This window comes from Ceratosolen solmsi, unplaced genomic scaffold, assembly GCF_000503995.2.
Source record: "Ceratosolen solmsi marchali unplaced genomic scaffold, CerSol_1.0 scaffold10, whole genome shotgun sequence".
NCBI lineage: Eukaryota > Metazoa > Arthropoda > Insecta > Hymenoptera > Agaonidae > Ceratosolen > Ceratosolen solmsi.
Genome location: NW_011948412.1, coordinates 26,244,531 through 26,263,978, shown reverse-complemented (window position 1 = coordinate 26,263,978; position 19,448 = coordinate 26,244,531). Strand labels below are relative to the sequence as shown.

Here is a 19,448-nt window from a genome sequence, read left to right as displayed (position 1 = left end):
TGTTAAAGCAGCGCGTCCTTATTTACGTAAGCAATTAATATTTATATAAAAATGAAATTCCTATTTGTTTATTGGAAACGGTGTCGATAAACATTATCACGACTTACAAATCGATTAATAGGTTAATACAAAATGTACGTCTACCGATAATTAATTGAGGCCTTAAAATCCAAACAACTTACTTGGGAATTGGGAGTCGATTTGCGCCTGCAAAATACTGAGACCGGGTGCGACGATGGCTGGCAAAGTCCTGGAGCGCAGAAGCGGCGCTGGCCTTCCGGTAGGACCACGCGACGGTCCTTTGCTATCCTGCTTGTTGCATTCTACAGCTGGCGTGCTAGAACAATTTTTCAAAGCGAAATTAAATTGAGGATCTAACTAGAACAAGAGCAAGGAAATTTAGTGTATGAATATTTTTGAAATATTTATTTATGGAAATGGAAAATGAATGTTGTACCTGCGCGATAATCATTTCTGGTATTATGAATTTATCTTATTGATGAGCTAAATATTTATGAAAGTCCTACGGTATTCTAATTCTCAAATATTGTTAAAAATTGTAATTTGTACGATTACAACATAATTTAGTATTTTTAATTATAGAACACATATTCACATAATAATTATGAAGAAAAAAAATTTATTTTGACAATATTGTTAAAAAGCTCATATATCATATACTTAAATTATTATTTATTTATATTAATGATAATTCAAACAGTATGCTATTTTTAACAGAAAAGAAAAATTCATTATTTTATGTTTAATTTCGATGGATTGATGAACTCCTACTTATTTGATTTTTTTTTTTTTTGACAATTTACTATTGTAGAAAATAAAAAGAAATGCTTTATTAATAAGTTAGACTATAATTAAATTTTAATTATGCGACCAAAATTAAATGTTCCTTTGTTATAACTAATAATTACAATATAGACATATTTCTAATTTCCTTAAGAATAGTTAAAAATATCTTTATTCTTTATTTCTAATTTAAATTACAAGAACAGTCTTTTCGAATAATTTATGATTTCAGGTGACGTCAAATAACTTCGTCATTTGATTTTTTATTGATTATTAAAACTTAATGTATACTCCTCAAATATCTGCTTAAGAAGTTTTAAATATTTAAAAACTATAGTTGTATTATTGAGTTTGTTTAAAAAAAAATTTCCAAAAACGATTTTCAAACTCTACAAATTAGATAAATTTTTTAATCAAATAATAGATCGAGAATTAGAAATTATTTATTATTGCAATATTTTCTTTTTAATTTTATATTAAGATATATTAGAAAAATAGATTTATATTTTATAATATTGAAAAATAAGTATCTTTAATAACTAATTAGTTTAACTTAAAGCACAATTTCTTTAATAATTATATATTACATTAAATTTCTATTACATATCATTTCTTTTAATTTGATGATCAAATTTAAAAGTGAAAGTCAATTGTGAATGAGATATATAAAAATATAGATATAAACTACATCATAATAGTTTAAAGTATACAGTACATAATTATATCTTTCATATATTGATTATACTATTTATTATCGAAATTATATTGAGATATATTCCATGTATTCGTTTAAAGAGAATTACAAAAAAATTAATAAGAAAAAAATTGGGCTATTTGAAATCTGATTGATCTGAGTAATTACTAGTTTGTTTAAGTCATTATATTACCTATATGTTCTATTTTAATACCATAAAAGATGTAGAAAATATTGGATTTCGGATAACAAACGAAAAAAAATTACGTGCTGTCTACTATTTAATGATAAAAGAAAAAATATTTCTAAATTCATAAAGATAATACAGTTTAGAAGTGTGATCAACGTTCATTGGCCAATATTAGTGGAACAAATAAAAACAAGTTAACAAATAAATAGTTAAAGATAGTGTAATATGATGCTATAAAATATAGAAGCTATTATTAAAAAAAAAAGTTATTTTGGAAAAAAAGATGCTCATATTAAAATCAAGATAGATATATATCGATAAAATTGTAGTAAGGAAAGCATTTCAAATAAATAAATTGTAAATATAAAACTTATGCTTTTCAAATAAATACTATGTACAATGAAAAAGATAATCATATCCATAGAATAATCGAATAAACTATGGCTAGTGTCAAAAACTTTATATGTAAAATATTTATTATTAGTAACATTTACATCATACAAAAAATGGACTACTAGGTTGTAGAAATAAATGGACACAGAATATATTACTTTTTATAGAAAAAGGATAAAGAGAAACTGGTGAATTTTTCTTGAACAATTTTCTCATCGGATATTTTTTTTATAGCTTTTATTTTGTTTAGTATGTTGATAGGAACATGAAAGTGAACTTTAAAAAGAGAGACTAAGATTCATAAAATATGCGTTGGATAAGCAGATATTCTCGAAATGTAGTTTTATAAATTTGTAATATAATACATTAATGATTATATAATTGATTTAAATGTCTATATGAATTAATATTTTACTATCTACATAGTTCAATTTATTATTAATTCTTATCTGACCTAGTTTTTTTTTACCGGTCATAGGGACCTTACACGAAATTAAAAAAAATCGTAAAGTAGTTATAACATGTAAACGCCGTGTTTACAATAAATGCGTAGATCAACCTAATGAAGTCACAATTTTTCATTACATTATAATAATAATTCAAACATTGTTAGCGTTAGCATAATAAATAATTAAGTTATATAATCTAACAAGTTAAAAGAAAAGGGAATATTTATGCATATAAAAAATTATCAAGGATTTAATGTAATAAGTGACATATTGAAATAAATAAAGTTCATAATACTTACAGTTTATTCTAGTAATTACATAATGAAGTTTATAAATATTAAAATGAAAAAAGGTAAAGAACGTACGTATTAAGAATTAATATATTTTATCAGGATTTTTTATTAATATTATTATCAGATTTGAATATAACCAAGTAAAATCTTCAAATAGAAAAACGTATGATATTCAGACATTATTTTAAAAATTATTTGGATAAAAAATTTCAACTTTTTAGTTATTTTGTTGTTTTCATCAATCAGGAGTTGAAATGATTTAAATCAAATATTTAACAACATAATTGTAATAGTAAATAAATCTATGTAATCGTGAAATTACTCTGGTATGTGCAAACCTACAGAGTGATAATATTCCATAATAATACGAAAGTAATTTCAGAGTTAATTCTGTACTACATAGAATACATTTTAGTAGTAAATAATTGTATACTGTGCTGGAATACTAGAATTTATATCTTGTTATTACAAATCAAACTATGTTTGAAAAGACTGTGTTATTGTTACCGTTGACTGCTTGCTATAAAAGTACAATTAATATTACTTTTAAAGAATAAATTTAATGCACATGGAAATTTAAAAGGCTTGCTTGTAGAAAAGAATGATTCAAATTAAGCAATATAATCCAAAAAATCAATGCAAATATGAAAAATTAAAATTTATTATTCGAAATATAATTCTACATTTATACAGTATAGTTTTACCTTATTTTTGTTGAATATTCAAATTAGATATTAGAATTTCATTTAAGCACCCTTTAATTAAATGTGATTTAATTAAATATTGAAGAAGAAATTAAAAAAAAACAATACTTAACACAGTATTAAAGAGGTAAATTTGTTTGCATTCACACTTATTTACATGTTGTCGATGATAATATATTATATACAATATTTCTAAACTAATAAATTCCAATATATTAATACTTGTTTATATATTCTTCATGGTGACCATAATATTTCGAAAATATAATTTAAAGGTTATTAAACATTTAAAAGCAATTATTTCTATAAAATTAATTTAATAATTGTATCATTTTATATTAAAAAAAATTCAAATTAAACCTGAAAAATATATGTACATTTATATTTTGGAGTAAATGAGAAATGGTAATTATCATCTAATTTTTGTAAAAACATTTGTTATTTCATGAGAGAGAGAGAGAGAGAGAGAGAGACGAAGAGATCAAATTAAAAAAAATTAAAAAGTAATATCATATGATATTTTGAAAATATTAAATTTTTTTGTCGATTAAATCTTGTAATACAAATAGTACTATGATAACAATCAAAATAATATTAACTCTGTTTTTCACATTTAATTAATTAGGTATTGTATAGTATAATGACTCTGGGGAAACTTATTATTTTCCTTTTAACTATTTTTAAAACAAAGACACATCTTTTTAAAATAAATTTCGCACTTAAAATTATATACATTTTCATAGTGACCCGGTGAAAGTAAAGGTATTATGAACTTTGATCTGAAATTTTTCAAACTAAGGTCAATTAGCAAAAATGCAACATGAGTTAATGAATTCGCTTACACAAGTAAATTATTAATAATAATTTAATGCATAGAAAATAATTGTATTCTTTACTTTGAAACGTTGATTTATATAATTATACTAACTGCAATTAGAAAGATATTTATAAATTTATATAATTATACTAACTGAAATTAGAAAGATATTTATAAATTTATATAATTATACTAACTGAAATTAGAAAGATATTTATAAATTTATATAATTATACTAACTGAAATTAGAAAGATATTTATAAATTTCATTGTATTATATTTATTTAAAAATAAATACATCCTTAATTTTCTTAAAGTTTTTCCAAATGTTTACTATACTAAAATTTGTATATAATTTATCAATAAAACAGTAACATTTATAGAATATAAACTATATTTCCCGAAACATTTCCGATTAAACAAATTTTTTTAAAAAAATTTCTAATATGTTTCATTTCGTACATATATATAATTTATTAATCAATTTGTTTTGTCTCAAATACAAATTTAATATTAAAATTAAAATAAAAATAGTTTATCTTATTCCACTTTGAAGAAATTTCTAACAAAATCAAAATCTAACTTTTTTATATATAGTATATTAAGGTAATAAATGATTAAAAATATTTTACATGAAAATGCAGATGATTTAATAGATAAACCATATATTTTTATTAAATTTGAATTTATTATAAGTTAAACATAATATATCATTATATTATAGATGCATTATTAAATTTAAAAGTAATACATTATCACATTATTTATATAATTAGTACATCATTTTTATTTTTAGATTTATGTAATATTTTTATTTAATAATATTCAACTAAATTTAAAATATATAACATGAAATAAAAATGCACTTATTAATAAAAAATTATATTTAATCCGCAATCAGAAATAGAATATACATAAAGATATACATGTTGATATAATTGCTACATTTTCATATATCAATTGTACATGTAATTTCGATTTTGAAAAAAAACTATTTTACCTGTTTGATTTCTGTTCTTTTCACATTTAATGAAAAAATTTATATTATTGATATTGTTATAAGAGTTTATAAAAATGTATATTTGACGGAAATATACTAGGAAACTTTACAAAAATATTGCATGAAATTTGATAAGCAAATGATATGCTTTATGGTTGAAAATTTGAGGAATCATAATACATATATTAATAGTCGTAATATTTTAATGAAAATAAGAAAGTTTATTTGCAGTTAAGTTTTATGTCTTGCAGATTATATTCATAAGTTTAATGCATTAAATTGCAGATATTTTTTTTATTTCTTAGCTATTTATAAAGAATTATTTACATTTTAAACTAAAATATAATCAAATTATTTACAACGTGCCGATTATGGTGTAATTAGTTCTTAACTGTCTCTTTTATTCAATTAGAGACTAGTTCTTGTCCATCACTCATATTACGGAAGGAAAAAATTATTAATAATATTAGTCAATGTTATTTCAATTGTAAAAAATTTCTAATTCTACAATTTTAGTTTCTGAAATGTACAAATTAGAAATTTTGACTATAAATAAGTAAATAATCCAATTTAAGTAATTTATTTAACAATCCAAATAAGCAAATAAACCAATAGAAATAAAGTTCCATTTTTCCATTTTATGATGATAATTAAATGAATAATAAAATATAAAAAAATACTAATTTTATGTATTTACTTTGCAAGAGAAAATAATAATTCTAATTATAGCATTCCAATACTTTATTTTTATTTCAAATATTGTACTCGTTCAAAATTTGAAAATAATATTTTTATTTGATGATATAATAGAGCGCAATAAAATAGTTATGAAATATGAAATTTTTTAATTATTGCAAATTTAAAAATTGATTCTTTGCGAATAAGCTATGTATTGCGAATATCCAAAAAATCATTAATTTTATGAATCACATAATTTCTTTAAATTCATTATTTTATCAATACTTTTAAAGGATGAAAAAATTATATCAATAATTATGTATCTTCAAGTCGATATACTCAATTTATTTAATTTTACTTACATGTGAAGTAATTGAAATAAAATTTTCTTATGATTTTCATTTACAAAACAACAAAAAAACTTTTACGATATTTTCACAATTTTTTGTAAAAACTTGTCGATTAACAGTGTTAAACTTAATTTTGTACCGTTTTCATACATTATACTATATTTCTCTATATTGAAGAAGATTTATAAGAAAATATTATTTTGAAAAATGAAAATTCCAAGTAGTTTAATGTATGTTAGCATACTTTTAGCTTGATAATATAAAATACTAAATATGAGTAAATTTCTTCAGTTCAAAAACTAAGTTCTTTATAATGTATAAACCAAGTTGTTTATAATTTCTAATGTCGTTTATAAAAAGTCATATTTATTTTATAAATTGGATATCTGTAGATTCATTTCAAACTACATTTTACAGCAGGTGAATTGGTTTTGAATAGAATTTGAAACTATTTGATACTATGATTTTTTTTATTATTTGTCCCTATTATTAATAGAGTTAAACAATTTTGAAAGTATTTGTTATTAAAAAATATTTTTTAATTTACATAGATTATTTATTTAATCCGAAAAAGTTAAATAGTAAAATATTTGTAATTTCCTCTTAAATTAATTCGCTTGAGTATACAATGAAGTTGTGTATGAATATCGAAAAAAAAGTTGAGAATGGTAAGGGATAAAGACAGAGATGTTAATTTTTTTTATTCTTTCTGTAATTGATTTTGCCATTTTTTGCATTTGTTATGTCCTATCAGATTTGTTGTTTAAGGATTTCACATTTTGTTCCGTATTATATATGTTTTGTCTTCAAAATATGTATTTGAATTAATATAAACAAATAAAATCATATTTCAGTAAATCTTACTGTCTGCTCAGCAACGTTTATTAATACTTCAAATAGCCACTATTGATATTATGTTTTTCGAAAGGATTTTAAACGTATAAAGTACCGAGTTACAAGTGCTAAATCCCTGTATTTAAGTAATTTTCCTTTCTCTAAAAAGAGTTAGAATAGAATACAATAGCATTATGATAGCCTGAAATAAGAAGCTCATTTATATGAGTATTTAGTAGTTACGATTTTCGTAAAAAGAGGATAATTGTAAATTTGGCCATTTTCAAAAATCGCATTTCTTTACAGATTTAACAGACGATGTAAAGAAAATGCAATTATAAATGCCACCTATGGCAGTATTACTCCATCTTCTCAGTTTAATAAAATAATCATCAAGTGATCTTATGTAAAAAGATTAATCGAACCATTGTACGATAAGGGCAGTCACAAATTTTGAAAAATAATACTGAAATTTAGACGAAGAATGTTGACACATAATAACATTCTAATTATAAATAGATATAAAGGTGAAATATCGTAAAGTTAGGATATATATAGGCAATTAAAATTGCTGAAAATATTTTCTAACCTATAATTGCTTTAAAAGAGAAAACATTGAAATGTGCACTGCAATCTGAATAGTAATAAACTTTTAGTTCAAAAGGAAATTTTCATACTGCTATCGGTATAAAAATTAGAATAATCAATCAAAAATTCATTCAATCAAATTAATTATCAAACCTTTTTATTATTACGAAATCCCAATATGTCAGAATATTATTTTACTTGGTTTTTACAAAGGATTTAAATGATTATTTGAATAAAAAATTTCACATCCTCTAAATAATATTCTTGATTCTATAGGTTATTAATAACCAAATGTTATAAAACGCGTATGTTATCTTTTTCCATGTTTTTTTATCCAAAAGAACAATAATTTTTCAATCAACATTATTTTACAATTGCAATTATATGATTACACGATGCTTTATACAAGCGAGTTAATTAATAGATATATGCGCAGGTGTAAGTATATGTAAGTATTTAAGGATGTGAGCATATTATAAAATTATATAGTCGGTTGTCAATAATACTATGTACCAAAATGAAAATTATATCTACATATTTAATTGACTCATTTTTAAATTAATTCAACTTTATTCATTTATTCAAATTAATTTATCAATTGTTACTTATTTTCGAGACAATTTATGTAATTTTCTAATATTTATTAAATTATATAATATTATTTTAAAAATATATTCATATTTTCTTTTGAATATAATATTAGTTAAGTAACACATACTTTCATAAATATTTTTGTCTTACAAGCATTAACAGAATATACTTTTATGTTGAAATTATTCAAATGATTTATTGATTTTTGTTTAACGTTATTAGTTGTCAAAAATGATTGTTCTTTCAAGGTCTCATTTTTGAAAAGAAATAAGAGTTTATGGTGTCATATCTTGTTAACAAAAAGTAGTAATATCACTAGAATATTATTTTTAACAAACAATTTCTATCAACCAACACTAAAAAATTATTCTTTCACAAATATGTTTATTTTGGGGATAATTTTTATATGAAACATAATTTTTTTTTAAAGAAACATCCAAATAGTTGTAAAAATTATGTATTATATAATCTAGTATTATTATGTAAGTAATTTACATAAAACTGTCAACCCATATTTATTTCTAAATGATTTGTAATGAAAGATTTTTTTGAAAACTTGGATTTGACAATATATAATATAGTTCATTCTGTTTTATATAAATTTTGTTTATATTCCAAGAAGTTTAACAATTATATATATATATATATATATATATATATATATACATACATATATATATATGTATAATATTATGTATATTATTATATAAATCATTCTGAAAAAAAAACCGATTTAGATTGGAGTTACTGAATTTAAAATAATGGATCATTAATCCAGTCAAATGTATGTGTATTATGAATCAAAACAATTTATTTAGTAAATAAGTGAACTATAACAAAGATCAATAATTTTATATTAAATGTAAAATGGAAAAAATGTGTTTGCGAAATAAAAGAAAGTTATCGCTGTTTTGAAATAAACTTTTATCGTAAGCTATATTAATATGTTATTCATTTTGGCAGCAAAGTAGAAGTACCGCTAATAAGTTTGACAACATTCTTTGCATATTTCGCCAAAACTAGTATAAATGTAAATTGTGCAATTACATGCATAACAAGTACATTGCGAGAGACCTTCGACTGAAAAAATAAACAATTCAAAATTTCTCTTAGGTTAATTAGTAACCTATAAGTTAATTAGGAGAGATCATTTCAGTAAAATTTTTCGTTATTGCAAAATATAGATTCAGTTATATTTTGTAAAATTCATCGAGATATTGGTGTAGGATTGTTCTTTGAATTGGTAGAATCGTAATGAAGTGCGAAGGGGAGGTATGGAAAATAAATATAGATATTATTGGTATAAATCATATGTCTCAAGGGGCTGAAGACATGAGTATGTGATTAATGAATAGGGAAAATAATAGATGATAGACTGTTATGCTTAAATTTATCAATAAGAAAGTGCAGCCTATCGGAAGTACTTTTATCTTTTTTGTCTATTGTTAATGTTCGATAAAGGTGATACTATTATAAAAAACTAGAATATAAATTTATAAATTTAAGTTTGTTATTTATAATTAACAGAAAGATGCATTAACGTTTAGGCAAATATATTTCAAGATAAATAAACGTACTTTTTGAGAAAAGTTTGGTATTTGAACTTTAAGTAGTTTTATAACTATAGGTATATGTGTGTGTGTGTATTTTAAATCTATGTAAGAAATTAAAAACGCAAGAAGAATTTAGAAAATTTTGAAATTGATATTAATTAAGTTATGCATAAATGGATAATTACATTTAAATTTCGAAAACTTATAAAAAGAACTTCATTCAGTTATAACGCATTATTATTTAATTACTACAATTATGACACTTATACCAAGGTCGAATTCTGATTTAATTGGCATCTTGACAGAAATAATACACACCTATGAATTGTTATAGTTTAAAAAATCGAAGGTTGGGTAGAAGGAGAAAGCAGACATAAGATTGCTTACTATAGACAAAAACGGGAGAGGAAGTGAAAAGTTTGCAATCTTAACTTTCTATATGGTATCTCACTTTATTTTTGAATTGAGTGAAGTTCAATCTTCCAAATTACCTTTTTTATAGTAATATATAGATGTATATGACGATACTATGTTAATGATATATGAAAATGTCAAATTGATCAGTACTGAAAATGAATTTTATGAGTGAAGTGTAAATCTCGATAATTCTAGCTTATTTCGTGATCAATCTTATATTCTTTTTAAATAAGTTTGGCCGTGACCGAATTTTTAAATTGCTGGATTTCTATAATTAATGCGTAGATTACTAAAAACTACCCAAATATTTCAAAAGTGACGTTCGAAGAAAATTGATTATTCTCATAAAATTATTTTTATTCTTTATTAGCATTCAGTTTTTATTTGCTTTTGAAGATTAAAATATAACGATTAGGTGAATGAGAAAATACAAATTTACTATATATAAAGCATACATTGATATCCAAATCATTGGCACGGATTGACTTTAGTAAATTACAGATAAATCTAATTTAATTATATGTTTCGTCGCTATTAAAACAATAAATATATGCAAACTTTTAATGTACACAATGCATGTATACATATTTAAGTACATTCATTATTTTTATATATGTATAGTATGGGAAAATTAATATAATCAATAATATTCAAAGAAATTGAATAAATTTCTGTTACTTCTTTAATTTGTAAGCCAATAATTGAATAATTTAATAATGTAATCATAGACAAAAATATATCGATGTGTACACATTAGGGAAGAAGTTCTACAAAAGTTGCTGTAAACATATATTTGTTTATCCAAACGCACAGCAACATCGATATATTTTGGTATATAATTGCATTATTAGCTTATAAATTCAAAAAGTAGTACAGATTTATTTGTGTTGCTTGAAAACTATTCATTATGTTAATTTCTTCTTGCCTATACATCTTATTATACAATATATATATATATATATATATAAAGTATTGTAAAAGATCCCTAAAATATTCTTTTTATTACTGATAGTTTTACTATATCTATCATATATAAATTTGTAATGAATTTGTTATGCAAGTTTGCCATTAAAAGCAAAATTATAAGCTATATCTTCCTCGATAAGTCTAAATTGATAAAGCACTTATAAATACAAAAAAATACATACCCACTGTTAATACAATTTTTACGCAAGACTATATAAAATTAAAATCTAGTAAATGTTTTATTCTCGCTCGATAATAAATACAAATTCCCGCGTACAATAAAGCAGAAATTTTACACAAAAAAAGAATCACAGTCCTACCTTTTCCGGATTAGTCAGCTCATTCTTTGTCGGCAACGGTTCTTTTCATAACGCGTCGCGTCAAAATAATTGGACGCTCACAAAAAATATTGCAGCGTATAATCAAATCATCGAACCCATAAATGTACGAGATGGAAAGATATGTTGTAGCGCCAGACATTACGGAAGTCGGCAAAATTGAATTCCATTTGATGTGAAGGTGATAATTGGAATGAAAAAGAAAGGGAAAAAGTTACAAGAACTTACTTTTTCTCCTTGCGCTGTTGTTTCTTCTTCTTGAAGGCCTTCTTCACTCGGAGAAGTAGGAAAGCGGCCCGATCGATCGTGAGGCTCGGACTGCCCTTATCGCCGCTCGACATCTTGCCACCTATTCGCCTCGACACCTTCGCAAACATGGATATTCACGTTAATGAACTGCCATTGTACATCTCATTACTTGACTTATTCCCTAAGAATTAATCGATACTTAACAGGCGCACTTGGGGACTACGTTACATTTACACTCGACCTGCAATGGGGTATAAAATTTTTAATTTAATTACGAGCCGTCTGCGTAAATATGGATGTACACCGCCTCCAGCACTTAAACTGCTCTATCAAGTAAGTTCTCATGTTCATTTTTTTGTAATTCTTCGCCATTCGTTATTTTACCTTATCTTTCAGAATTATGCTTAAGTAATTATTTTACTTTCCATGGAAAAATGTGTAAATTACAAATATTGTTTTTCCATTATTGAAGCTATATTGAGTTGTTGCAATATCGTTACTAAATACAATGGAATTACATTACATCTTTGCGAAGACTGATTTTTAATATGTAGTTACAAATTTGATAATGATTAGCAATATTATCGATTAAATTGGCAGCGTGTATAATGACTTACATTCATTTTCTCAATTTTGAAAATAAGTTTTATTATTAACTATATACCTCGATCAATACTCTTTTTGTAAACTGCAATTTTTGAAAGATGCGTTTTAAAAAATAGAACCTTAAATTAAGATGGAACAATGAAATAAATGTTTTGTTGTTTAAAAGGATAAGTTAGGTAACACGATCAGTATTGTAAATGATACTAAAATAATAAAATCTATTATTTATAAGTTAAGCATACAAAGTAATAATTTTAGATATTTTAGAGATGTTCAGTTAAAAATTTACCGTTAAAATAGATAAATGGATATTAATGATGGCTTAGTATGATATTACTAATTTTATTAATTTTCACAGGACACATAATAAAAAATGACACTAGCCTATCATACTCTTTGCGTGGATAATATTTTTTTTATTTATTTTCATTCTTCACATAACTCAAAAGCAATCATTGTATCGATTTAAATTTATCAAGATTCATTTACTCGGTAAAATCTATTTTTCATTGAATTAATAAGTTTTATAAGTTTCATTCAGAAGCTTAACGTTCTTTATTAAATATCAAATAAAATATTTTATAAGGCAGCTTAACCCGTTACCATTAAAATTACCATTAAATAAATTAATGGATTGAATAAAAAGTCAAAGATGAATTTAAATGAAATTTGTTTGAAAGAAAAGTGAGCTGTAAAAATGGAAAATTTCTAACATAATTACTTATTAATTGTAAATGTAGTAAAAATATCTGTTTATACGTTGAAACTTGGCTTCTTGAAATTATATCATGTCTTTTAATATAAAAATTGATATCGTACAATTTTATAAGCAGTATTTCTTAAATACATTAAATTTTTTTTTACTTTTCATCGAGATCACGTTGACAAAAGTAACATACCTTTGCGTAATAAAAGAACGAGAGAATTTTGTTAAAAAATTTCTTTTAAAAAAAAATAATAAAAATCCATTTTATTTATATATTATTTCTGTTAAAAATATTATTGCTTTTTTATCATTTTTAAATAATCAGCAACAAAAAGAATTTTACATAAATAATTATTCTAAGCTCCTGTTTTAAAACCTAAAGTACGTTTTATTCAAATTTCAAAAGATATTACAATCTGCATAATTGTTGAATAAGAAAGTAAAGAGAAAATAAATAAATAAATAAATCGCATGAAAGTTAATTAAGCCGGTTTTTATCCACGGAATGGTAATTATAGTTCTCATTATTGCATTATAGCCTTAAATATCTCTGAATTTTGTGAATAAAATTCGTTCAGAAACAGATATACTTGACAAATATTTAAAAGTATTTATTAAAAACTTTATGATAATATTGAACAATATAAATATTTTGTTATTTTTATAACAAAAAAAAAGAAACAATCAATTCTAAACTTTTGAAAATTACAGATTATTTATTTATATAAATTTAACTTTGTTTTTTTTTTTTTTTTTTATAAACGAATAACATAATTTTTAATATACAGTTAGTTTTTATAGTACCCTATAATAATTACCAATACTTGAGTTCATTTTTATATCATTCTTTGTTAAATGTAAGAAGATAAATTAATTTGAATTATTAAAACTGTTTAACACGATTTATTTAAATTGTGGGATATATTTTAAACGAGTAAACAGAAAAAACTTTTAAAATCAAAACAGTTTTGCTGATCTGAAAACTCTCGTATTTATAGAAATAATTTCTAGAAGCAAGCTTCATATGAATAATTTGCATAATTCATAATCCATCTCTTTTCAGATTTCTTGGAGTTCCAGATTTTAAGCACTTTTGACAGGCTAATAAGATAAATTCGTGTTTTTATAAACTGCATATAATCGTAGATCAAACACAACAATTTACTTCAAATATAAAAAAACTGATCAATAAATGAAACGATTTTAATTTCGCGTACATCTAATTTGTATGATCGTGCGAGTGTAAAATCAAAGTGGAGAAATTTAAGCAAGTATCTACGTTAGGGATCCGGAGGAATCAATTTTACAGTCATACATCTCACGAATTAAAGTTGATATTTAAATAAAATCCACTGCAATAGCCAGCGGTATTGTTCCATGTTGGTGGAAGCTAATCTGACGACACATTTATCAAGTGTTTGCGGACGAGTAGCTTGCTAAAAGGCCAGCTCTTTTGTTGTAAAAATAATTCATTGTGCGCGGCGAGCGCTGATGTGCGCAAATGATCCTAATTCAGTTGAATAATGGGTGACAAGGGGACCGAGGAATCAGGGCGGAAGGCAAGCAATACAAGGGTGAAGTCGATCGTCCTATGAATTTTTGTATAGGGTGAATTGCGTGATGTATACCGTGAAAATTGAGACAAAGCTTAATGATCTAACCTTGAAAGTCAAACTCTTATCTATTGTACGTATCCTAAAATTCTACTGCATTTTCTGAATCGCTCGGTTTTATTCTTCATAGCAGCCAACTTATTAAAAAATCGTCATTGTTTGCTTGGTTTCTTTCTCAAAACAATGACCATCCATTGAATTCATTATATCGTTCATAGTATATATATATATATATATATATAAAACTCAAATTTTTTTATCATACAGTTTCGCAAGGATTTAAAATTTTTCACTAAAATACAGGTTGTTTATCTGTAGAAAGTTACATCTATTATAAATTTATTAGAAAATTAAATTATTTTTTAACTTTTGTGATAATAGGGTTTCGTAATAAATATATTATTAAATACTTATCGAAAGTTTTTGTGACAAGAGATAGGTATGCATATACAAAGTATTTACGAATCATTGTACATTTTTTCATGATTTTCTAGTTTTTATTGTTTTTTTTTTTATAATAACGAAAATTATCAATTTATTGTAAAAATAGTTGAATAAATATCAAGATATGTTTAAACAATAAACATTTATTAAATTTTATTATTTATGCTGTAATATATTTCTTGACTTTGAACAATTACTACATTTTAACATTAAACTAAGAAAATGTCTGTTTGCAAGAAAGAATCATTCGAAAATAAAATGGAATGTGCATCAGTCGCAATGTATTAGATTCATCATATAATCTGTCACATGTGTTACGTAACCAATATGAAAATGATACTATTCTACTTTAGAATCAAAATAAATATAGATTATAAATTTTAAGAAGATACTTTAAATTACATGGATATGTTTTAAATTAATATTTATTTTTAGACAATTAAACTGATGTAAGAATTTATCGCAATAAATTATAACATTACATTGATAAAAGAAGTCCAAATAGTAGTTTTTATGATGAATGGTATGTATTTTATAAAATTTATATTACTAAGCTCGTATATTTCGGCTTTGGCACGTTTCATTAATTTTCTTTACAATTATTAAATTTTTACTTTATTTAATACAACTCAAATTTTGATTTCATTACCTATTAAAAAAATTCAAGATATCCGAGATAATATAAAATACAATTAAAATTGCTTTATCGAGTGAATAAGTAGAGCATCATTTTGAATTAATAAGAGATAATTTAATAAAATTTTATTCCATAATGAAGACAAATAGAATAATAGTTATTTAAAAATTTTCTTTTTTTTTAAATTGAATAATTACGAGAATGAAATCGCAACGATCTGTTCAAAGCTATCTCGAAATAACGCATTTTTATATCTATTAATCAAACTTTCCTACTGTTTACGCCATAATTAAGAAATGTTTTTGTTTAGTCAACTTATTCAATGATTATATCAAATTTTATTATCAATCAAACATAAAAAAATTTAGATAACCGGTTACTTGTTATTTCATAGTAATTTTAATTTAAATATTGCGAATATTCTGCAAATCTGGAAGCAGTAGTTGCGCTCTTTTAAGAATAGTAGTATAAAAGTGTTGGTGCGGCAACATTCAAAAAAGTTAATTGGGAGAACATTATTTTGTATGAGTACGAATAAGTTTAAATTAAAAAACACAAGATGTTATAAATCATTCTCATCAATTTTTCAATTAAAAGAAGTTTAAAAGCAATTTCTGCATACCTGCATTTCAAATAACCCAGCTATAGAAGCTTATATAGTTACAATAGTCGATTGTGAAAACCCCTTGATCACAGGCTTAAAATTTTCTGTTATGGCATAAAGATCAATCGGGCAATAGCTTACCTATACAGAAATCCGATTAAGTTCTTCATCTATACATCTTTTCATTTTGAAGCAGGTGATTTACGTAAATTAAAAATTCATATTTAAACAGACATAATTGTTATGCCTTTCTAAAAATTAATGTCTTCTATCAATAGTTTTATCATCAAATTGTTATCTTATTAGTAATATTAGTCAACACTTTAAATTTGAAATATTACACTTGACAATAGAAATAGAAATAAAATTCATAATAAGGTAAAACAAATTATCTATAGTATTCGAATAGTTTGCCGAGTCTAGTGATTTATATGGTATTGCATTACTTCTACTATTTTCGTCTTTAATATTTCAATTCATTACACTGTCGTATGAATGCCAACTAAAAATGTAATAATATATTCTTGTAGAATTTATAATCAAACAAATTTTATTTATTTGCTAAAATCTGTAAAAATATAGTTATATGTGTCTGGAATTTATTAATATAAACATGTAAAAAAATATGTATAATATTTAATTTGATTAAATATATAAGCAGGAGCTCCTAAAGTATAACGTGACTAAATAAATTTTTCACGATATTGAATAAACATTTTAAAAGTATATTGTGAAATAAATTAATTCATTACAAAATTGAAAATGGATTTAAAAAATTTCAACCAACCTTGAATTGTGTAAGCAGAACCAATGGTGCACGCGCATTGACGAATGTACTTTCTAAAAATAGTACGTTTTAATCCTCAGGATATCAAGCATATTTTATTGATGTTATGTCGAAGTCTTGGGTTTCACATTTTACTCTATAAGAAAGCACAATAAAACATTCGAATCAAATTTAAAATCAATAATGTGATAACAACAATAATAATAATGTAAATAATAATGTAAACATATATATTAGTTTCATTTTAATATTATAAAATAAGTAAATTCCGAAGGAAACAATTTTAAACTATTTTTATTACGAATAATATGTAGAGTGAATAATTGTTGATATTTTTTTATATATTTTTTATTAGTAAATACTGTATTTATAATAATTTAGTTATATATTCATGTATAATTTCTTTTCTTTTAAAAAGATAAAAAAAACTAGCATTATACAATTATTCAAAATTGAATATTTTTTATATATTATTTATAGATACATGATATTTCTATTTGAAAAATCTCACAATTTTCAATAAAATAAAATAAAATTTAATTCTACCCTTTATGCTATTCATAAGGCTATCGAACAATACGTATTGTATTAAATTTAAAATTAAAAAAAGTGTCTGGCAGAACCTGATAAAAATTATCCTTTATTAAATTTATGTACTTCCCGTATTACTTGCAATAAATAATTTAGAGTATTAATTGTAATGGATAATAATGCATAGATATATAATATAAACATTTATTTAGAGAATACTGTATTTAAATTATATAATTAAAAATATTTTATCGTAAATATTGTTTGGAAATATGTTATTTTATAATACGAATTATAATTGTCAAATTTTCTGTTAACACAAATTATGAAAATAATACTAGAAAGATAATTTTTTTTTTTCTCGAAAAAATTTATAACTATATTCTGTGTTTAAAGCCTAAAATTTATAATTAATATATGTATAGAATACACATTATGTGTATTGATAATACACATGTATAAACAGGCAAACACGCGCGCGCGCGTGCCCATATATATATATATATATATATATATATATATGTTTATTTATATGATATGAAAATTAAATAAGAATATGTATATAAATATTCTTTTCTATTATCACCTAGAATAGCATACACACGTAATAATATTTAAATATATTATTTATAGATATATTATCATACATTATTATCGACTAGTTTGTCGTTCTTTGATGCTGCAAAGTAGGCTCAAATTGTGTCTAGACATTTTAATGATCGAATTTTCTTTATCGATTCATAAAGTGAAAATTTTTTTCGTTCATATCAGCATACGGAGCTTCGAACAATGAGATGAGAACAACTTATGTATTCATTAACACAACTTACTGCTAAGCTTCGTGAAAATTAGTCACTCACATTTGCAAAGACTGTATTCATCAAAATGAGTTAATTAGAAGAAATGGAGTACTCATAATTCTAAGTAAAATAATGATACCAATGATTGAATGTCAATATTTATAAGTGTTTATTATTTCATATTCAATAAAGCACACGCGAAGGGACGTTAATGTGAATGTAATAAATTAATATAGAGATAATTCATAATATAGATATGAGCATATTTTTAAAATATTTGAAAAGACAATAGTATCAAATAATCAAGTAGAAATATAAATACCTAGATATCTTGTTAACTATACATAAGGATTATGATCATAATAATCGAGACAGTGCTTCTAACAAAATGAGATTATTGATTATAGTCTCAAAAATTAATTGGAGCAATTACGTGAAAATTTATATTGTATTTTCCAATTACGTTTAAACTTTTTAAAAATAGCTTATGAAAATTCAATAAAGTGAAATTTTTTTTGTAATTTATCTATGCTGCTTTAATTTATATATTAAAAACAATATGTTTTATATGTCAAAATGATATGTTTTTAAATTAATAAATCGATGATCAAAAACAAAAGAATGAAATAGAACAATTCAAGTTTTCTTAATCAAAATAGATTTTAATGAAATAGTTAGTATGAAAAACCTTTCGAGGTGTATGCTGAATTGTTTAAACTGTTTGTAAATTCACTTTATAAATTTATGGACAATAATACGTATTATACATAGTAGTAGAAGAAGTAAAATCTTGTATATAATATACAAGAGAA

At 23.3% G+C, this 19,448-nt stretch overlaps 1 protein-coding gene across 1 annotated transcript in view; it reads right to left on the bottom strand.

Annotated features, from left to right (window-relative positions):
* wake (ankyrin repeat and fibronectin type III domain containing protein wide awake) overlaps positions 1–17,368 on the bottom strand; it is an 84,591-nt gene extending 67,223 nt beyond the window's left edge. The window contains exons 1-3 of the mRNA XM_011501123.1: positions 17,306–17,368; positions 11,888–12,024; positions 183–337 (exon numbers count right to left, since the gene is read on the bottom strand). Of these exons, the coding sequence (XP_011499425.1) occupies positions 183–337; positions 11,888–12,000 (268 nt within the window). The 5' untranslated portion in view covers positions 12,001–12,024; positions 17,306–17,368. The remainder of the gene's footprint in view (positions 1–182; positions 338–11,887; positions 12,025–17,305) is intronic.
* Between the last annotated feature and the right edge of the window lie 2,080 nt (positions 17,369–19,448).